Here is a 22,746-nt window from a genome sequence, read left to right as displayed (position 1 = left end):
GCAATGAACGAAAGCATTTTCATTATGGCAAGATGTCAGTAAAATGACAGAGAGCAAGGGCAGCTTTGGAACGATGCTCGTCTTGGGTCCTGAGTGAGTTACCACTGCGTGGCTATGCTGTGGTTTAAGCAGCACCGTCTCCACGCCACGTCTATGTGAAGTGAGCAGAAGTGTGTGAGAAGCCACATACTTGCACCGTGCTGGCTCTCACCATTTCTGATGGCCACGGGCAGATTCACTAGGACACCAATGTGCCTAAGCTCCAGCACAACGCGCCTTTGCCAATTCGGAAGAGCATTTCCAGGAAACAGTAAGGGCAGTAAGCAATGAAATAGTAAAACAAAAGTTCTATTGTTGGCAGTAAAAGATGGCAGCTTAAGTCTCTGTATACCCACACATGCAATCACACTATTAAAATGAATTAACTACTCTGAATAAGCATTAGGAAAATATATCTTGTTTTCCAACAGTGCACTCAGCCTGCTTCAAGTTAAATGGGGCACAAGCTTTTAGCATCTGGTCTGTGACCCTCGGAGCTCCCCCAAAGCTGTCTTGTGGCTAACTCCGCTCTCCTTTTCTTCCCCTGGCATTCTGCTGAAGTGCAGTTGCTCGTCCTGCAACACAAATCCCAGGCAACTCGGATAAAACCACATAGCCAGTTCTCACAAATCCATGGAAACAAGCACAAAGGGCCAGGAACACTGCTAAGGAAGCCCACTGGCAAGCGGGTAAAGGCAGGGGTCGCGGCCATGCCGAAGAGCTCACCCAGCCAAGGCTGCGATATCCCAGTCAAGCAGCGTTTGCCTTCAGTGCGAGGTGCTGGGAAAAGAGGTGGCTGCAAACAGAACCAGCAACAGGCCAGAAAGTATCAAAAAGATAAGGGAATAGGCAAATGCCCCAGCCATTCCGGTGGGTTACCTGTGGCACAGTAACTCTAAACTATTCCCCATAAATACAGCAGAATTCAGTCAAGCATCACTCAGAAAAAGGAGGTGTTCCAGCTGCAGAGGGCAGGTGGCCGGAGCACACCCGGAGCCGCTTGCTGAGCGGCAGCCTCCAGCGCCACCACAACCTCCTCACACTCCTGCTCCGGGACCTTTCAGAAGCTGTTTGAGGCCTGATGACACCGAGAGCAGCTGCAGGAAAACCAAAACATCTGCGGGCCTTCCCGGCTAGTGGAGCTCCTCATAACTAGGATCTGACCACCCTGCAAGTATGAACTTAGCCGGGCTGCTGAGGCTTTTCTTTACGTAGAGGCTAAGCAGCACCTGGACTTCAAAAGCGATGAGAGTCATGAAAATAACATCTTCAAAAAGAGAAACACGGGGTGGTTTAAAAATCCACCTTGCCCAGGAACAAGCAGGGACAGGGTCTTTGCAGTTTTATTTGCACTTTCTTTCCTGTTTAGCCCAGAGCAAGACCTGAAAACGGATGAGCTGAATTTAGGCTGGAAACTGGGGACGATTCTCCTAACGTCTGCACTGACCTGGAAGGAACGACCGAACCCAGAATTTGTGTGAACATTTGGGGCATTTCTCTCTCGGAGAGCTGGAAGTTGCCGTTCTGTCAATGCCAGATAGTTCCCAAAACGTAGAGCAGGCTGCAGAAAGCACACAAGTACACCACGAGAGACTGACCTAAACCGTCCCCTGCTTGTACTCAACATGCAAACTCCTTCAACATTACAGGGAATGCAAAGGAGAAATACAAAGATGGATGAGAAACTAACACTGATATCTCCCTTAAAATTATTGATTCATTCCGTACAATACGGATGAGGATTTCATTGTAACCGTTTCCTGCCTTTTGGTAAAATTTAAAAAAAAAAAAAAAATATTCAACAGCTCTGCCACGCACCGGACTGAAACAGGGGGCTCGTGCTTCCTACCACCAGCACGACTGCGTGAACCCTGGTCTCCTCAACTCTAATGAACTTTGCATAAAACACCTGCCTTTCCTTCCACCCACCCCAAACTACTCCTTCCCTCTCCTGGTCTCCATTCCCCAATCAGTAACAACAGTTCTGGATTTTCTTTTCCTGTTCAGTTCTGCTTTATTCAATTCCATCTCAAGCTCCTGGTTTGTTGTAAGCTTCTTGGTAGCTTTGAAATATCCTCATGTTTCTGTGTTCAGAAGTGACCTGTTCAACATGATCTTAACCCTGTACTGAAAAGCGAGCACTGGGCTGTGCCTGTAACACACAGAGCTGAGTCCCCTGCAAAGAGAAACAACCCGTGCACAAGAATCAATGATTTCAGGTGAAATAACTGGACAAGAATAATTTTCAAGAGACGGTTCAAGAGACAAACCATTCTCCATTTGAATATCCTGACCCCAGCCAGAAAAAGATTGGCCTGTAAAATAGTTTTCAAATGAAAAGTCATTTTCAAAAAGAATTCTTGACAAGATTCAGATCAACTGCAGTCTTCCAGCTCAGTCAGACCCTGAGAACCAAATTCTGTTCTCATTTACATCAGAGCAAAGCTCAAAGCCTAATGAAATATTTGATGTTCACCCTGATGTAAAAGAGAGCAGAATTTGGTCTGAAACATCCTGTTTTCCCTACTGACTTTATTACAGGGTGACTGTTAGGCAGGAGTTCAGGTTTCTTCTGAAGTTATTTTATGGCAAGGAGATAGAGTGGCAGAGATCTAGTTCAACAAGTCTAATCTGTCCTAAATATGCACAGAGTGTCTAATGAAAGAACCACAGAGAAGCTGTGGCAGCCCTGCAACGCATAGTTACAGAAGCCACACAAATATTACTGAGCTTACAGTAATTTAAATTGGAAGTATACTGCTAGAAATCTAACCCTGGATACTTTACATGTCAGCAACTCAGAGATTTTTAATATACCAGTTGAATGAGTTCTAAACACGAAGACTTGAAACCATTACTGAAAACTTGCCCAGGAGGAAACTGGAAAACAACAGCACAGAGCAAGAAATAAGCAGTATAATTGGATAAAGAGAAGAACAGCCAAACGCAGAACGGAGAAAGGTAAAATCCCCTCCTTGCACACCCGCTTCACCTGCAACATCCAACAGTTCCACTATAGCAAATGACTTTGATCAAACACGAACAGGAATGGAATAAATAAATAATGGCAAACAAACTGAATGCGTTACACAGGAATTTTTGAATGTCAGCAGGAGAAAAGACAGATGATGGAGCACTTGGAAGAAAATGAAGGAGCAAAACCTCGACTAAAGATGTCAGGAAGGTAAGAGAGCAAATGGGACTTTACACATCCTTCCCCGTGACATGCAAAGGGCCTGTTCAATGACCCTGACAGACCGTCCTGACCAGTGCTATTTCGGCTGTAGTCATTTGCCCGACTTATCTGTAACCCTTCACACCGTCCTCCCTAATGAGTCATATTTCTTCCATAATAGAGTAGTAATAAGCCAGAAGAATTTAAGCCTGGAATAATAACATTGTACTTTGCATGTTTACAGTGTTTTTCCTATTTAAAGCACTTCTTTCATATTACCCAATTGTTCTTAATAACAATCTCATCTGCATTGGCTTCCGTGACTCCTTCATTTCACAAAGGTGCAAATGAAGACAAAGATACCAGCAGCTTGCCCAAGGCTACAGGTGAATAAATGAAAGAACCAAACTACAATTTCCAGTTCCAGTTCTGTGCCTGCATTAAAGGACTGCAGACCTTTCCCCAGCTGGAAGCAGAATGTCTTATTTCCATATTCTGACCATCCCTTCCGCTGGTGTAACCCAGAAGCAAGGCTTTCTCCATGGTCACACAATACTTCCAACTCGACTTCCACCTCACAGCCGGGGAAGCCTCGCCAGCAGCCGTGCCATTCCATTACCTCTGTCCTCAGGTAGCTCTACATACACAACACAGCTCACATTTAGGACAGGTCTGGTCTTGCAAAGCTGAGGTTTCTACAACAGGCCCACACTGGAGATTACTTCAAACCTTTTGCTCTGGCTCTGTATGATGACGAGCACCTCAGAAATACAGTTACGGTGCAGCTCTACGACATGCAAGTATTTACAGTGGATGTAAATTAGAGATTCGTATCTCCCCACCAGAAATAATTCCCCAAACACAAAAAGTAAAAAAAATAACAACTTGGCTTGTTGATCATCTGCATTAACCCACTTATAGCAACAGCGGCATTAAGGAAAAACATGCTACATGTTCATACACAGTCCAGTTGGGACTCATCAAGTCTAACAATTTTTGAGCTGGTAAGTCTAGATTCATTTTTTCTTTGATAATAAATCCACACATATATCCAATATTCAAAACAAACTAGAACAGCAGCTTTCTAGGACTTGATTCTCACACTAGTGCTTCTGAACCTTCATACAATGTTCTCAAATCCCATTAACCACTGTGTGCAAACATGTGATATGCTTGAACGTACACACCTGTGAACGACACTGGTTTGCTCCACTTGAGCCTATCGGAATACCTGTATTAATTTCAGCAGTCAGTGTTCCATCACAGAGACTTGATTTTGTAATTTCTTCACAAATAAAATTCCTACTGATAGTAAAATGAGGAGTTTTGCATTTCAAGGGCTTGTGTAAATGGCTCTGAAAATGGGAGATCTAATACCCGTTCCTGGTTGTTTCATCTAAGAACATACAAAAGTGTTTAGAGACAGAAGAACTGGAGTAAAGCTCTCAAGATCTCCATTGGTTTTCCACTTCAGGGACGCATCTTGACTGACTAAAAAGTAAAGGGAGCAATTCACAGTCTGGATTCATCTTGTTGGGATTATGACTCTTACGCAAAAGTGTACAAAATGATGGCATCAACACCACTGTCTGATTCTTTGCAGCTCAAAGTGACTTATGGAATATCTGCAGTTTATGGAAATCTAGGAAATTTAGCTGAATAAGAACACTCTAGCCAACGCCATGTAAGAGAACTATCGACACGTGCATCAAATTCTAATAGAGCAGAGTAACGTACCTCCTTGAAGTTATCAAACGCAGATAAAATGATTTCATGCCCTCCTCTGACAAGGCAAACAGCTGCCAAAAGTTCCAAGACAAGGGCCTTTGTCCTGCAAAGAAAAGAAACCGCAACAGTCAATGACCACCATGTGATGAACCACCTTCTCTCTACCTGTTTGCAAAAGGGATGCGGAGACACTGGGAGACGCAGTTTGCATCCCGTGTTTTTAATCTCTTGAAACCGGTAAACCTGCAAGAGGCATAATGCTGAGCATCATCTGATCCAGGGCATTTTGACTCTCCCGGGATCATGCACTTTTCCCCCATTTTAATGCTTCTCAAAACATGCAAAAATTTAAATCACAAACTATACTTGTGGAAATTCAAGCAAACCAAAGGCAGTTGCATAACTCTGGTAAAGGCAGATCACGTCAGCCTTCAACAGCTTGTACTCCCGGAGAGTTCACCTGCACAAACCCGGAGAGGAGGCACTTTTACACAAGCCAGGATCACCGCACATCAGCCATTAGTCAGCTGTCTTCGCCACAACGCAGCCCATTTCCTCTGAGCCCAGTTTTTAGTGAATGTGCTTATAATTCAAATCTGTATTTTTCCTGATACAAATCTGAATTATTTTCTATGATAATTTGTATTATTCATAGCCACAAAAAAAAAAAAGACGTGGTTCGCCAAAGTAAATATAGGATGCCTTAGCACGTCTTTCCCCTCTTGAATCAGAAATCTGGGCAACTGATTGACAGCAGTTCTAACACAGGCATATTAATGAGAGAAGACAACAGATTACTGAAAGAAAAGCATGCAATAGACTCAGTGTGACTCCAGTATAAATAATCCCCAGTACTTTCTTATAGGGTTCACATAAGGCAAAAGCACCAACCAGACTTTATGGTCAGATGAGCTCTGAGCAGATATTAAAATCATGCAGACACATATGAAATTAGTCTCATGCTAAAGCCATGACTCAAACCAGATGTTACAGAAAAAGAAATACCTTTTGGCTTTCAAAGTGTCAAGGTTATCTTTGGAAACCAGATAAAATGTTCACTTTCCTAGGAAATTTTAAATGTATCATTTTCAATTCTTACTCATCGATTTTTTTTCCTGCCACAAGAAGAAAATCCAAGCTCTTTCAGACAGGATCAAGGGGTTCTTACTACAGATCTTCAGTAATATCCCCTCCAAGGGCGGGCTATGAACCGTGTGTGCGGGGAGAAGGGAGAGCGATCTCTGTGAGCGGAGGGCCCAGGGGGATGCCCAGGTCTCCGATGCTGCCTGGAGCGCTCACCCACCGGCTGCCCACGCATCTGGGGTGGGGACGGGGAGAGGACAGTGACGGCTGTGTCTGTGCCATCCGTTTGGGCACAGCCAGAGGAGACGGAGTCCCTACATCCATGCTCCACCTGGCCCGCCCACTCCTGCGGCACTTAGCTCCGCAGTGTGCACGGTCTGGGGATGGGATCAGCTCTGCAGCATCTCTCAGAGCTGCTGTTTCCGTTTTTGCACATATCAGACAACCCTAAGCACTCAAACCTCCGGTTTCTTCAAAAATCATGATGGAGCTAAAACAAAAAGAAATTAGGTTTTGAACAGCACTAACATTAAGTTTTGTCTTCAGATTATTTTAGCCATGTTTGAAAGCTTTTTTTTTTTAATAAACAGAAATCTAAATAACTCACTTCTTTCAAAAATGAAAACTTAGGCTCTCTCTTGATCACCTGATTTCCAGGCACAGGACACCAAAAATGATAAAAACAAACTTCCTCTACCCTTCCCATGTATGCTATGCCCAGGTTTGCTGACTAAGGGCTAAATAAAAGAAAGGAAGGAAGTACCTACTTCCATCAGGACAAGATTTCAAGCAGTGCACTGTAAGGCAAGCGGACAGCCTAAGCAAAAGCTATATATATACACATATAGTGCTGTTTAGTTTTGTCTCATCCCCCAGTTTTACCTTTTCTTGCAAACATCAGTATGTCAGGTTTGGTTTCGTTAGACATGCAAGAGGTTCGCAGCTCCAGGCTTTGCTGGAAGCGGCTGCCGGGGTCACACGTGTGTGCGGGGAGAGGAGGGGGGGACAGCCTCGCAGCCATCAGTTCCACTGTGCAATTACAGCGTTATTGCTGCGGCTGAACAGCAACCCGATACAGAACAAGAATGAGACCCTCTGTCAAAGAAATGCAAACCTAAGGACCCCTCAGACAAAATCTAGGTAAGAAGCTTTTCCTTTCCTTCAGGAAAATCCCATGCTAAGCTGCTCATTATCAGCAGGGTCTTCTTTGCGCTGCAATAGAGCTGGAGTGCTTAAGCAGCAAATTTTCAGCTGAAGAGTCAGTAGCTCCTGAAACCAATGGAACTAGCTGGCAATTGCTCATCTATTTGCACCATAATACAGATTTAATCTGATTCAGAATGAATGATGCTATATGATTTTTGCTATAGGTTTGTGCATGAACATACCCCTGAAAAACCCTTTCCATGTACTCTTTACTTACCTACTTCTTACACTCTCTAAAAGCAAGTGCAGCCTACCTGGGATTCTTGTTGTTCAAACTTAGTGCAATTTCATTAACGGCATGTGGATGTGACATGACCATATTGAATCCATACTGAAAAGAGAAGGGGAAAATATTGTTTCAGTTTTGAGACTAAAATTATTGTCTTTAAAATCCAACAAATTACGTATCTCTGACCAGACCTGGCAGCAGTCTTTCACAATGCTGTAAGCTGAGTTTACCAGGTCAGCCAGCACATTTCCATCTACCACTGTGCCTAACAACTTCTCTGCCACTAACAGTGTCAAAAGTACTTGGTTTGGCCATGTCAGCCAACAAAAAGGGGCCCAAGAGCTGCTCCTGCACCACTGCCAACCCCTCTGCTCATCCCTTCCCCTCCCTTCTCTTTTTATTTCTGACACTCAAGCGCATCATTTACTCTCCAAAGAGGAATTTGCAATTCAGCTGCCAAAATCACTTCTTTTCCAGCATGCATGCTGCCACAGAGCAACTGCATCATGCAGTTATTGCACAAATACTGCTGGCTTTGCTCTCCAAAAATGAAAAAAGAACTGCTTTGGAAAATACTATATTGGTTATTAGCACAAGATCGTTGTTTGCATCTTGCCCGTCAGAGGTAAGAAACCCTGTAAATCCCAGGGGGCTGGTGTCCCCAAGGGCAGAGTTCACACACGCAGCCGTGTTAGAAATACCTCGCACGACCACACAACTTGCAATAAAGGTGTTCACCACAGCCTTTCTTTGAAGCACGTAACTTTTAGCTGTTACTGTTTTAACAAAAAATCCCAAGTCTCTGAAGCTACCTGGGCATGCCATATGATCACAGCACTCCACTGAAGAGAAAAGAAACTCATGAAAATAAGATTAGCTTTGGTCTAGTTTATTCTTTGACTTGCAGTTATTGCAATTGTCTTGCGATAAACATGTAAGAAGGGTGAAAGCTTGGGTTTTCCATCAGTGTATAGCTCTTCTGAAAAATTCTCATATTTCCTAAGTGTTAGTACTAAATTCTGAGAGAAACTATAACTTCAGTTGTGCAGCTGCATGTCTAATCAGTTAGTGCAAACTGAGCCCATCCCTGCAAACGGGAACGGGCCCGATACGCACATGCTCTTATCTATGTGTGTCTTCACATCTGTACTAAATCATCTGCATGGGTACACAAGGACTGCGTTATATTGCTTCCCAGCTACACTGCCTAAGAATGAGCAAGAATTTAAACCTTTGCATGAGTTTTACCTTAACAATTCACCACTAACCTTTTCCTCCCCCCTCCCAACAACAAAACAGGTATGTGGTCCAAAAGAACAAAAAGGGCAATACCTGGTAATTCATTATGGCCCGTAAACACATGATGCAGACATGAACATCATCTTTTTTACTCACTAATCTGGAATTTTTTAGTGTTCTTCGGCTTGGCAAGGTGTTATACCTGCAAACAAAAACAGCGCTCATCAATCACAAGACTAGTTTTAGGCGGTAAGAATAAAGGAATGGAAATACTCCTCCGCTGGGTGAAAATGCAGACATCTTTCAGTTCTGCAGAGCAGACGACCATCGGACAATACACATGCAAATAAAGCAGAAAAAAGGCCACAGGCTGTTTACACTGGCAGCCTACGAAGCTCCAGATGCACGGCTCCACGACTGCCTGCTGGCCACCGCTGCCCAGCCCAGGGCCAGCACAGACCACGAACTGCCGGTCTCAGCCCTTCCACCCGGCGCAGCCGATGCCGCCAGCCACAGCACAACTCATCCGAAGCCAGGTACCTCCATCTCTTGTGGCATGCAACGGGGAAAGAATGATCCACCCATAACCAGAGGTATGCCGGATTGTTTTCCATGCACTCTACTCTGCACGAGCGACAGCACAGACTTTTAATGGAACTGAACATTCGTAGGCATCAGCAAACGTATTAATTCCCGCTGCATTTCATTGAAGAATGGTGCCTCTCTTCTATTCTGCAGCTGAGCTTTCTGAAAGCCCTCCAAATTATTTGAGGAAAATACAGCCCTTACGAACTTTCCTCAGAACAGAGGCATTAATTATTTTAATTGTAACCCCTAACTGGTAAATCAACTTTGAATTCAATTAAATGAGTACACGGAATAAACACAAAGGGAAATCTCTAAATCTGTCATTTCTATAGCATAGTAAATGAAAACCACATTTCAGCTCTTCCTGAGATACTGCTTATTTTCTTGAAGAAAAAACATGCTTCACGAGCTAGCACAGGAAATTGGAGACAAGGAGATGGGCTGCCATATGAAATACATGTATGTTCTTACATCTGTGAAACTGAACAAGCAACGAGAAGATTATGATTATGGTCAAGAAACTCTTTTGACAGTGATCCACCAACTGCTGCAACTGGCCGATGGTGTCCATGGTGCTGCCGCGTTGCCCAGGGACCAGCACACTGCAGGCCAAGCCCCATCCAAACTGCGGGGGGTCTGCGGGGCCCCCCCAGCTGTGCCAGGGACACGGAGATTCTCCGCAAAGTTGTGCAGGCTGCCCGAGCAGCCCCAGCCAGCAGCACTGGGGGTGATGCTGACAGCAAAGGTGAAGGGTGGTGTTTGGGGTTGGAAAAACACATTATTTATCCTGCTCCCCCAATTTACACTGTAAAAACAGCCCAGAGAGAAGGTCCAAGCAGGTTCTCAATTGTTCACAGGGCTGCAGCATCCAGAGATTTGCTCCTGATTTACACCTATGCAGGTGAGAGCAGAGACCAGAAGGGCATCAGCTTGCCGGCTCAGAGGCTGATGAAACCTCTAGGCAGGCACAGCAATCCTTTTGCATTTGCAGCTATCACACTCAGGCCTGAAAATGGAGGAAGAAAGTATAAAAATCTGCTGATAGGAAGACAGAAAGAAAAATAATGTGATGCACGTGCAGTGATGTGCAAATTCTGACATTTGTTAGGCAAAGAGCAACTCCACTGGGGGAAGAAAGAGAAATTCATAGATGAAGCTTGACTGGTGGAGTATATACAAGTAAAAACAAGGCTTCTTCAGACAACTGCAGCTGGCCTCACACTTGCCAATGCCACCTTTGCAGCCTAGAGAACACACACGGGAAGGCTTTTCTTCTCTTTGACTTGGGAAAACAACTGCAGTGGGGAAAGCTTCTGGTTTACAGCGCCCTTAGCTCTCGCTCCAGTCCCTAACCAGGAGTTAAACGAATCAGTGCTGTCACCCAGCAATGACTCAAAGCACAACTGCAAACACAGGCCGAGGCAGGGTGAGAAGGTGAGCTGGAGAACAGGAGAGCTTCCAGGGGACACACAGACCCAGGCTTTTCCATCTGAGAACTATCCCAACACTCCAGGAAAGTATGAGAGTCACGGAGGGAGTCAATGGGGAACGATCTGTCATTATTTCTCGTAACACGGGAACTATGTGGCATCACATGTAATTATCAGGTGACAGGATCAAAGCAAACCTGGTAATTTTTGAGGCACTCCTCCACACAGTGCTCCAGAGAGTGGGAGCTCTTCAGCATGACTGCTGCAGAGCCCAGAGCCTGGCACAGGCTACAAAAGCACTTACACCAATTCACAGAGGAAAAAATCCATCAAGAACTATTAAACAGGAGATGCAATCCTTAGATCAGGATACTTAAATCTACAGACTGCTGGAAGCAGGAGCATGTACCAGGAGAAACATCACTGGGTATCTGCCTTGCTCATACTAAGCAAGTGCTCTAAGCATCTCCCGCACCAAGCGTCTGCTCCTGGGCAACATCAGAGAGGGTTTTAGATACGGCTTTGGTGTTATCACACCTCACTCTTTTCCTCTGACTTCCTCTGCATATTTTGAGCGCATTTGGGGGGTTGCCCTGTTCATTGCCAATGCTACTGTGCAAGTTACTTGTCTAATCCATGCTACTCATTTTGTTCAAAAAAGAGGTGTAGCTTTTAAAATCAATGAATAACATTATTAATGATAATAATATTAGTAAAGATTAATAATAAATGCATGAACAAATAATAACAGACTTGTTTTATTCTGACTCACTAGCTCACTCTCCAACACAAAGAACATCCTTACAAATTTTCTCACTTTAAATGTACAGAACAAAATGAATGAGCTAGCTGGTACGAGGGTCTGGGCGTACCGTGTGCCGGCAGCCACCACAGCTCAGCAGCACCCTTGCTGTGTCCGCCTGTGCAGCTGCGGGAGCCTTCCTGGCTCTGCAGCTCCAGCACAGGACGAGAGCAGAATGCACAGTGAGCTCCGGAGCGCAGTGCAAAACCACCCTGCCCACAGAGAGCCGGAGACTCTCGGGCATCAGCAATTACTTCCCTTTGCTTTCATTTTCCAGGAGTGCCGAGATGAAAGAAACCCCAAAATTCAAAGCAGAATTCAGTCAAACTGCCTTTTTTTCCCATATATATGCATGCATAAATCAGCTCAGGGCACTCCAGACGGATTTCAGGTTTGCAGGAAACTTGACCTAGTTTTGCCTGAGCCAGAGCAAGCGGTTAAAGCACGGGAGCTGGGTTTCAGGGAGCAGACCCAAGGAGGGGTGCAGGCTGTGCCTTGTGCCTTGGAGGACCAGGACAGGATTAGGCTGCTCCCCACGCCGCAGGGCTGTCCCGGCTGGCCCCAAGCCACCACGAGCACTTTGGATGGGGTGCTGCACTGCACCTCACACCTGGGCTCCGGGACACTTTGTCCTGCTGCTCCTGGTGGGAACGGGGCTGGCCAGGGAGCTCCAGCCGGGGCTGTCCTGCCGTCCTGCCCGCGTCCCCACGGACGGGGCTGACTGCCCACACACAGACCCAGCGCTCGGGGACTCGTTCGTCTTCCAAACCTCCCTTCCTGAGACAAAAAGAAGAGCAGTGCAACCTTTACCTGGGAGCCCTACATTGAGTCTGAACTGGGAAGTGTGGAAGCGCTGCCAGTGTTGGCTGGAGAACGTGTAACCACACCACACCAGTGTATTTCCATACATTCATTTCACTAAATATGAAAAACACTGCAATAAAAAGATTTAAAAGTCATTTCTAGTCCCTACAATGACTTATCTCAGTTTTAAACTACTAAAGGCTGCATACATTATTTTCCTTTAAATTTTAAATAAGCAGAGCAATTAGATCTTTATCATGCCACTAACAGAAGAAAAAAATCTTCCTTGGTGCCTGGGGTATCAACTCCTTAAATTTCAGAATGCCTTTAAACATCTCACAGAGTTTTGTCAGCTGTAACAAATGGGAGCAAGACTCCTTAAACTAATAAAAGATGACCATAAAGCCAGAATTTGGCATTTCCAGCTGCTTGGGGAATGAGAAGAAACAGAATTGGGGAGCGAAGATACTCTGCAATGCAGCAGAACCCTGGAGCATGCTGGGTCCGATCTCCCTAGGAACTCAGCCTGGGATCCAGCCACCTGGACGGAGTCGTCCCGGGCTGAGAGATGCTCTCCTCTACACCTCTCACTACCCACATGGCTTTCCAGGCACCTAATCAAACCCCCGCTCTGCAGAGCAATGCAGGCACCAAAAGGAAGGTTTGAGGTGAAGACAACATTCGCCTCTTCTGAAGAGGCGGAAGAGACCCACAGAAACCCAACAAGGGCTGCAGACATCCCGTACTACCTGCCCGCAGCCGGGAAAACTGCTGTTTTGAAGCCTGGAGGTGTTCACTTGGAGGATTCTCATGACCAGCCAAGTAGGCAAAGTCAGAAGTAGCTGTTGTGTTCTCTTCCCAAAACCCAAGATGACCCTCACCTCTGGGGACTCTGCGCCAGGGCAGGTACACAGCTCCAGCCCCAGGCTGCACACCTTGCTCCGTGCTCTCTCCGCAGCAGCCCTCCTGCCTTCCCCACCATCCCGCACATCCCTAGCCAGTGGTGTGTTATTCAGTGATCTCATCAGCGATATTCAGAGCCCACACCCTCCGGCTCACAGAGCTTCCACCCGTGTTAGTTTACGATTAGGCTGAGAAACGGGTACAGAATAAGCAATTGAGAGCTGCAGTGCAGAGAAAATATCTCTAGCACAGATGGGATTCTGCCCTAGATTTAGATTGCTTCCCTTCAACAGATGCAAATGTCTTCACACAGACATGAATGCCAAGAATTAATGAGGATTTTTTTCTACAGAAACTCTTTTACGACAACTCTGCACACTGCAACTAAGGCTCAAGATGCTTTCTGTGTATTAGTGACAATTGCAACGATCCCTATTTGTTTCTTTCCTAAAGGCAGGGCAGACTGGCGGTAGCTCTAACACCTCCCTTTACGTGACATGAGCCACGCCAGGGTGGATGATCATCTTCTGCTTTTATTTCATTTCTTGTTACTAAACATTAGGCTGATCCGAGCATCTGGATGAATCGTTGGTTTTGATTTCCTGTCTGCTGCAGGTCAAAGATTATGTCACCAAGAGTATATTTATCCTGGTAATTAAATTCAGATGGTTCCTCTTTTATTTCCTCTGCCCCTCCTTTAAAGAAGAACTATAAAACCTTACTTCTGAAAAAAGCAGAAACAGAAAACCTGACCATGTGCAAGCTCCTGCAGCGTGTAATGCTCTCCTCCTGCCAGCCATCAGCGGTGGGTATGGGATGTCACACGTGGGGAGGGAGCTACTCCACAGCTTTGTGCCTTTGCTGCTGGAGGCTATGGGGAAGTAGGCAGGATCTGGCATTTCCACAGCCGGGACACTGCACCCACGTGGGAAAACCAACAACCATTAAAACCAAGGCTAAATCTGTGCTGAAATACACAGCACAGTTCAAGGTTCTTTTCCTCGCCCAGATCTAACAGAAGTACATTCCTGTTCAAGAATAACTCATTCATCATTTTTATTCAATTTGTTAGCAGTTTAGTTAATTAGGTGCTTGTAAAGGCACTGCCATGATGTCTCTGGAGACCAGGCTGCGCTTTTACCCACCAGCCTCCTAGAGAAAGGTGAGAAGGACCACTCAGCCCAGCCAGCCTGAAGAAATTTATTTTTAAAAACTACTCCTGCCTCCACGTCCACGTTACTTTGTTAACGTGATCAGCCAGGACCGCTTGAAAATGTCCAGTGTGTCCTGGACTCACCCAGCACTTTGTACAACTGAGACCTAGAAAACACAACATGCAAGGGCATCTTCTGGTGCAAAACAGCTCACACTGACACTGAAGACCCACAGACGGATAATTAAAACACCTACGCAACAAACTGGGATACTCAAAAGCAAATAAAAGCCCTTTCCACGATGGTAAGTGAGCATAAATCTCAACACAAACTCCTGCCATCTCCACCAACTTCAATGGAAGGACTTTCATGCTTAAAATAAGGACGTGGGCCCAGTCCAATGCCGTAGACTTCTAATGCACCGCGTCAATAACCAATACAAGTTACAGCTGGTTTCTCCTATCATTTTTATCTTATTATCTGCTAAAGAATATCATGCCCTCATCTGTCTACACTGGCTCCCTCACAGTAGGAGCAAGGAGAGCAGAGGACAACCCAGGGTGGACCTCACCACCCCTGTGGCAGCTCGCCCAGCTCTGTGTGGGCTGGGACTCCTGGTTTTCATTGGGATTTGGTGGTTTTTGGATCGCATTTCTGCGATTTTGTTGTTGTTGGTTTGGAGGTGGTGGTGTTTGTACTATGAACGTCCTTCTGACAGCAGAAAGGGAGTTTGGAAGAGGAAGGTCTTGGCGCTTCCTACTAAGCTTGGATTTCTCTGATCTCCTCTTAGAGCAAGTTACAAGCTGGGTCTGCTGGACGTGGGGACCCTGAACTTGCACCCCTCTACAGGGGATGAGGCCTGGAGAGGGAAAGACCATGAGCCTGTGCTCAGTGGTGGCCCCCACAAGCACTAAAACCAGTGAGGTGCAATCAGCTCCTCCGCTCATGCAAGGGCATAAATATCTGCCCTGGGCGAGCCAGAGCAGGTAGCTGTGCTGCCCAAAAATGTCTCCTTCCTGCCACTTCAGACAAGAGCGACAAAGCTGGTTTGTGCTACAAACGTAAAGAAAATAAATGACTTTGAGCCTGCTGGTTTTGTCTTCATCCAAAAGAATCCGGGAAAACTATTAATCCATAAAGCTGAGGAGATATTTGCTGCTTAAAAAAGGCGAGAAAAGAAATCGAAACAGCCAGTTTTGGTCTCCCTCCCTCCTCCCAGGCTACGCAGCCAGTGCGTGACTACAGATGTAAATGCACACACAGGTGGTGCTCAGCCCTGCAACGCTGTGTGCATCCCACGTAACTTCCAGCAAGGGAACAGCGTGTTTCTTCACCTCTGTACACAAACACAGACGGGTACCATAGGGGATTCTCCCCCAGTTCGACCAGGGCATTTACCTACAAACACCCCCATAACACCACCAAGCAGGCTACGTGAAAAGAGGTGCCCACTGCACTGGAGCTACCCTTGCCTGCCAGAGACACTGCTGCCTCACTAATGCCTGTCCGAGGTCTGCAAAAATTGTGGTCTTCAGGAAGAAAAACCAGAAGAATCACGAGACCAGCAACTGACTGCTCAAAAATATGCTCTGTTAGATTAGCAAGTATCTGACAAAAATTATGACGACGAAGTCAGCTGTCACCCTGAGCAGTGGCAGTGTTAATGGCGAAGTCCAATGCATTGCAGCCTAAGATGCAGCACCAAATTTGAGTCCAATTATTGAATGCATTCAAAGCCCATTTATGGATTAAGATACGTTTGCCTGGATTGCGCTGTCATTATGGAGTCCACAGATTTTGAAGAAAGAAATGAAGTTTCTCAGTTCAAACCACATAAAAATTGAAGTATTTGACTCCGAAGAAAGGGAATTTCTAATGGACTGGGACATTACAAAGTCTGCATTAATACTTATCTGACAGGAGAGTATGACTTTCATGTGAAAGTAATGCTCTTTCCCCCAAAAAAAGCAGCAATAAAATCCCCAAAGGTTCATCCCCGTTTTTATCCTTCTGCCCTCATTTTGGTGTTTGCTTCCCAATTCCCTGTGCCTCCTCTTAAAAAAAAAAAAAATCCTCAGTTGCCAAGGAAACCCAGTGAGCAGTGAATTGGCAGGGTTTAGCACTACTAAAAAGAGCTACGGGAAGCCAGTTAAAGTCACAATTAGAAATGGATAGCCTCAGCCACGCAAACGAACAGACAGAAAGCCTCCATGCCCACGTCACCGCCGGGTGAGTTCACACCGCGGCAAGCTTGCCCTGGCTGGTTGCAAGGGAACCGCTCACTACGATGGAGCCGCATCGTTTGCAAGCGTGCAAGGGGTATAACCCTGCCAGTACTTCCTAGTGTTGCTTTGTGCTTATCTCCTATTCCTTTTGCTATAATTAAATGTGCACAGCACAGATCAGCTGGGATCGTGCAGGGTCCTGCGCGCTACAACAGGTTTACTGCTACTGAACCCTGAGGACAGGCAGGAAAGCTGGTGCCATGGCACTGCCACACAAGTACCGAAAATGAGAAAAAACGGTGTGAAAGCTGGCACGAAACACTGTCTCCCCAAATCTTCTTGCTGTTTTAATAAAAAGGAATCCAGGCCAAATCTGTTTTCATTTTTCATACTGCTATGGCATAGCAGGGATGAGTCCAGCTCCTGAATTTTAAATTACCCTGTTAAGATTGTCAGACTTCTCCTTTTTCATCCAAGAGGGAGGACCGCTTCTTCCTTTCTCTCCATTTCAATGGTTTTTATAACAAAGACAGAAGAGGAGCTTCCACACAGAAGAACCTATGGCCTGGGTGTCTGCATGTCCCAGACACGTCGTCTACCCAGTGACGGGGCAGGAACCTCCTGGTTTTGACCAGAAAATGCCATCCTGCACACTGTCCTCATTTGATGAGCACCTAGCTTGTACTCAGGAAAAGATTCTGTTTCAGTTAACTAATATTTACCAATTATACAAAAAAGCTCTTCTTAAAAACTTCCCACCTACTTTCAGCTTTTACTTTTTTTAATAAACATAGTCCCCAGCTATTGAAAAAGTACACATTTTAAAACACAGATTTTTTTTTTTTTTTTTTTTTTTTAAGGAAACACAAACCGAAGATGCTAATTCCACGTAAATGTTGGACAGTTTCTGCCCAAGCTGCCCCGGTACAAAGATGGCTCTGCAGGCGGGGGTGGCACTTGGCTGAAAAGCACTGTACTAGGTTACATTTCTGCGCCAGTGTTGGATATGAGTGAAGTCTCTATTTGTAATAAAAAAGATGAAATAACATGGACAACGACTAAGGGCTCTATGTCTTAGGCATGAAACTAATAATACTATTTGCAATATGATAAAGAAAACTACTACCTTGTTTCAAAGTAAAACACATTTTATTTTCTTTTAGAAAATCCCACTCTACGGAAGCAAACTACACTCAAGTTATAATGTGATAACCACACGTTTTGGAGGCTGAAAACTCCCCCTGATGCTCAGGCGGTCGCTTTACCAAGACGTATGATTACTAGATTATAAGGCATGGGGAGCAGTGCTCGCCACGCGGCTCCCATGCCCTGCACAGCCCGTGCTGCATGTAACCTTGCACCTGGGACTTACGAGATTTTCCGGCTCGAAGCCTCGTCAGCAGAGCGCAAAGTGAAGCCGCTCCAGAGGCAGTTGGCTGAAAAGCAGCTCTGGTGGTGTTTGAACTGAAGTTGCTCAGGCAGAGAAACCAATCTGATGGTATGTGAAAGGCGGATGAGAGCGGAGGAGGGAAGGATGCGAGAGAGAGAATTGGAGAAGAGCATTTGAAAGAGGGAGGGGAATGAAGGATGCAAGGAAGGAGACATTGAAATGGAAAATAAAACAGGTAAGGAATAAAGGGGAATGTGAAAAAGGAAAAAGGATGGAAGGAAATGAAGAGAAAAAAATGTAAGAGACATGTAATGTATACCTGACTCATGCATTTCTAGCGTAACTAATCACAAGCATGCCTCTGAAAGACAGCAGAATCAGACATCCTCCTGCAAGCACAAGACTCTACCATTTCTCTGTCATAGTAATTAAAGATCAAAGAAAACCAAAACCACTAAGAACACCTTTGCAACATTTAAAAAATAAAAAAATCAACTGGTCAAGTGATCTTGCCGCACTCCACAGCCTGTATCTCTTTACCAGAACTGTGTGTCTGTCTCCTCCTCTCCGCTGCCTGCAGTCTGTGAACTACATCTTCCAGGTATCACATCCGCTACCACTCAGGCTGTAGGTGGAAGGCACTCACTTAACATCAGCTAAAGAGCCGACATTACCATTGACTGACAAACCAAAACCGAACCTCAACTGGAAGATGTAGGAAAAAGCCACAAGTTCTCACTGGCTCCATCTTTTTTGGACTCCTTTATGCTCACAGTACTATGTAACAAAACGCCACAAAAGCCAAAAAAAGTCAAAAAGCATATGAGCAAATGCCATTCAGCCCTCTGAGCTGCGCCCCTAGGTAACAGTACTGCTAGTCTAAAGGTGATGTTTAGTATGTTTTATAATAGTGAAGCATCGAAGGAATGTAACAGAGTTGACTGCTGTTCAGTCCTGGGAAGTGACCCTGCCTTTTGCACAAACTGAAAAAACCCCAGTATTCGGAAAGAGAGACTTCATAGTAAAGCCTGGGGTGGTGGCTAGTATTTATAACAGGTTTGAAGGATGGAAGTGGCCTTTTAAAAAAAAAAAAAACAAACCCCTCTTGTTCATAGCAGCATGGAAGGAATGTGCTGCAAAAGAGACCTTTTTGGACGAGACACCAGATCGGAGCCCCAGACTGGCTGGGTCCATGGAAATCTTGAGGGACTCTTTGGAGAAGAGGAATTGCTTCCTCTGTGCAAGCCACATTGTACCTGATGGAAACGTATCGTGCATCCTTAGATCATTCTGCCATTGGAAAGGGAGGCAGAGTTATTCTTGTCTCTTCCTCAATTGCTGCGTAATGCTGCCCTGAGTTACTAGCTTAGCACTTCTTTCCACCTCAAAACCATCAGTAAAACGACACGTTTCCTATATATGTCAAGCCTATACTGTGAGAAGAGGGAAGATGAAAAATCTTCTAATTGGAAAACCATACTGACTCTTCTCACTTGGGCACTCACTGTTTGCAGGTCACCCGCTGCCTGATTTAACTCCTTACCGTAAAGTTGAGTGTCTGCCAGAGCGGGAAATGCTGTTGCCAACTGGCGAGGGTAAATTACCGCCTCTGTGCAGGTCCTCAATAGACCGGCTCCAAGGTTTGGACTTGTCCATCGAGTTTTCCACATTGTTCTCCAAACTTTCAAAGTCAAACCTGAAAGGAAACAGAAAGTCCAATGCCGGGTTAGACAGAAAAGATGCACATTTTCCTTCCTGTTCAAGATCTGCAGATTTTAGCAGGTCCCAAAAGATTACAAAACGAAAGGAAGAAAGCAATGCAGACTAACTTCCCTTCGGCTGCAATTCAGCGCGAGCTTCAAATGCATAGTGCAGCAAATCTGGACCTTGACAAAGGGAGCAGCTAACCACACGAGCATACAATTTCAGAAGGATCAAACAGCTATGTATTATTCTACTTCAATGTAAAATAAACACATCGGCTGCTTTGCTGATGATTAGCCCTGCCTTGAAGGAAAGAGGGAGAATGCTTAAAGCTGTCTCCATTTTATTTCAATAAATCAATACGTTGTGCAAGTACTAATTCAGTTTCCTCCATCACTATGCGACCGAGCATTTACACTGGCTTGCTGGCCCTCATGAATCTCCCAGCATATGTAATACATTACCATAATCATTACAGATTTTCTTTGATTTCTGACTCGTTGCCCATTGTACTGCTATTTCAAGCAAAAATTGCTTGTTCCCCTAACAGCTTTTGAGGTTATTACTCATGTTTACCACGTTAGAGAGGGGAAAAACCCAGCAAGCTAACTTGCATACATTTGTATAATTTTAGGAAGAAAGTCTTTATACAAACACTTCTTTTTGCTGTGCACAGTTTTTTCCAGTGTTAGTAACATTTTAAAACATATAATTTTCCTTCATTAATTTTACTGCAACCCCACCAAAAATCTCTTTTCTGTGCGATGGTATATATACATCTGATGGCATCTTTTCTAAAAATAAAATATCAACTCTACTCAGCTCGAGTTCCTAACTACAACAGTACCTTTAACCTATCGCTTTTCATACAATTTTATACAAAAATCTATTGCTACAATATCCTGAAGTGAAAGCCTGTGGATATACAAAACAAGATCCTCAGCTGACGATCTATTTCAAATTGTGTGATATAACGACTAATGAAAGCTGATTTGTTCCCAATTGTTTTAACAAGGTATATTTAATGATTTATTACCTAAATGACTAAATCTGACTCCCAGCTAACCAGATGTCAGAACTGCAAAAGCTTGTTTCATAGTCTTCCTGACTTGCAAAATCACCTTGAAATTCCTACTCTTGTCTTGCAGCACAGCTACTGCACGCAGTGCCAACAACTTTGCTTGCCACAAGCCTTGTGAGAAGTGGTTCGTGTGTGGATGCTGCTTTGAACATGGTAGACACTATTATAATTCCTTGGGGTCGGACGCTAATAGCAAACCTATTTCTAAGGAAGCCTGCATGCTTCCACACATCTGTTGAATGTTTTTGCACTGTACCCCTAAGACGGTCAGAGCCCAAAGCTAAAAAATATGCCAGTACAGTCTTAGAGATAAACAATCTCAAGGCTTAAACTTAAGCTTTTGTTCTCTGCAACATGTTATGACCCAATGGTTTTGGATTAACGTTACCATTTTCTCTGCTCTAAGGTACATACATAGTATTACACCAAGCTGCTGGCAGGAAGGCTCTGCTAGAAAAGCTGAGCATCTGCCCTGGCATTCCCCCTCTTGCTCTGTAGAGATGGCAGGAGTCTTGCTTTGACTTGCAAGCCCAGAGTACCAGACATGTCTTACTCACGTGACTGCATACTGTGCAAACGACAAGTACTCCACCAGAACATCCAGGCCTTTGTTTTCTTCATTCAGGAACTCCCTGACCCATCTGTTAGAAAAATCATTAGACATCAGAGCGTTTCACGGGCTTTGTGCAGTTACTGGAATTCTTGTCAGATAAGCTAGAGACAGATCCGTTGCAGGAAAGGCAGCACTACTGAGCAAAACTTTGATTTCTCAGTCAGGAAAAAGAGGACTTTTTGAAAATGCCCTTTATTATTTAGAGGACTTTAAAACAGTCCTTTAGAGGACTTTACAAAATGTGTACCGAAATGAACTTTTTTGCAGCACTAAGATGGGAAAAACATTCCACCAAAAATAAGCATAAAAACCCCTACGCGCACTTTGCATTGCTCAGAAACCAGACGTTCACTCTTCTAAGCACTGAGCTCCAGAGTCGGTAAGTGCCTTTTCCACCACAGCGGTGTTGCTGCAAGAGGGCCACGGTTGCGCTGGGGAGCTCGGCAGCTGCCCGGCTTCGCTCCAAACCCAGGCTCATCTCCTACCTGGCACACGCTGCTGCACAAACCACCAAGCAGTGGTTACAGCTGCCTTCTAACGCATGAGTTGCAGGGACCTGGTTTATTTTTTTCCACATCCTGATCTCCAGCAGTATTTGTAAAGCATACGGGCAGCACACCGGCAAAAGAGTAACAGCACCAAGGGTGAGGTCTGACATCCTGGATGTACATTTAACAGTAATTTTGCCTTCTCTTTTTAAGAGATGTTAACCTATTGCTGTGAATTTTGGTCCCTGAGAATTATGCAAAATAATCTTCAATTCAGAAAAGCCTGTTATCTTCCAAAGCTTTCAAAAACTCAAAAATGCCAAGTAAAGTTTGAAAATGCATACATCTGGGGGCAAACCCAGGCGAGCAAGGAGCCTCAGCACAGCCCCAGCTCAGCTCTCCTCCAAACCCCAACTGGGGCAGCTGAAACTCCACCAGGAGTGGGTTAGGTGCCACTGGAAGGAGTGGGGAGCCAGGGAGGGAACCGGGCCTCCGGGCTCGCTCTGCCTCTGGGGCCTCACAGCTATGGATCCCCTGCTCTCAGCAGAGTGGGAATTCATTACCTCTGAGTTATTCTAGTCTTCAGGTTTTAAATCTTTCACTGTTTACCTGCTAAAATAAACAACCTGGCATTTTTATAAAAGGTATTTTGAAACGCATCTTTCAGCCAAGTGAACCACATAAATAAACACTGGTCTTGTCAGCCTCCTTTATTTATCTGGTGCACCAACACGGTTCCTTCCGCGTACCCATGAGCCGTCATAAATCTTCAGAGTGTCATGCTTTGTCTTTGGTGGGGAATCTTTTGTGCTGCAAAACGAGGGAAAACATAGCAGGAGCCAGAGCAGGGGTGTGGGAGAAGTTT

At 45.0% G+C, this 22,746-nt stretch overlaps 1 protein-coding gene across 9 annotated transcripts in view; it reads right to left on the bottom strand.

The window, feature by feature from the left end:
- The window catches only part of FMNL2 (formin like 2), a 154,911-nt gene that overhangs the window by 35,512 nt on the left and 96,653 nt on the right, over window positions 1–22,746 (bottom strand). For all 9 annotated transcript variants that reach the window (XM_076343204.1, XM_076343208.1, XM_076343209.1 and 6 more), the window contains exons 5-9: window positions 21,338–21,421; window positions 19,539–19,691; window positions 8,793–8,901; window positions 7,486–7,562; window positions 4,952–5,045 (exon numbers count right to left, since the gene is read on the bottom strand). In XM_076343204.1, coding sequence (XP_076199319.1) covers window positions 4,952–5,045; window positions 7,486–7,562; window positions 8,793–8,901; window positions 19,539–19,691; window positions 21,338–21,421 — 517 coding nt within the window. The remainder of the gene's footprint in view (window positions 1–4,951; window positions 5,046–7,485; window positions 7,563–8,792; window positions 8,902–19,538; window positions 19,692–21,337; window positions 21,422–22,746) is intronic.

Source organism: Aptenodytes patagonicus, chromosome 6 (genome assembly GCF_965638725.1).
Source record: "Aptenodytes patagonicus chromosome 6, bAptPat1.pri.cur, whole genome shotgun sequence".
NCBI classification, from domain to species: Eukaryota; Metazoa; Chordata; class Aves; order Sphenisciformes; family Spheniscidae; genus Aptenodytes; species Aptenodytes patagonicus.
This window is presented reverse-complemented; position numbering and strand designations above follow the sequence as displayed.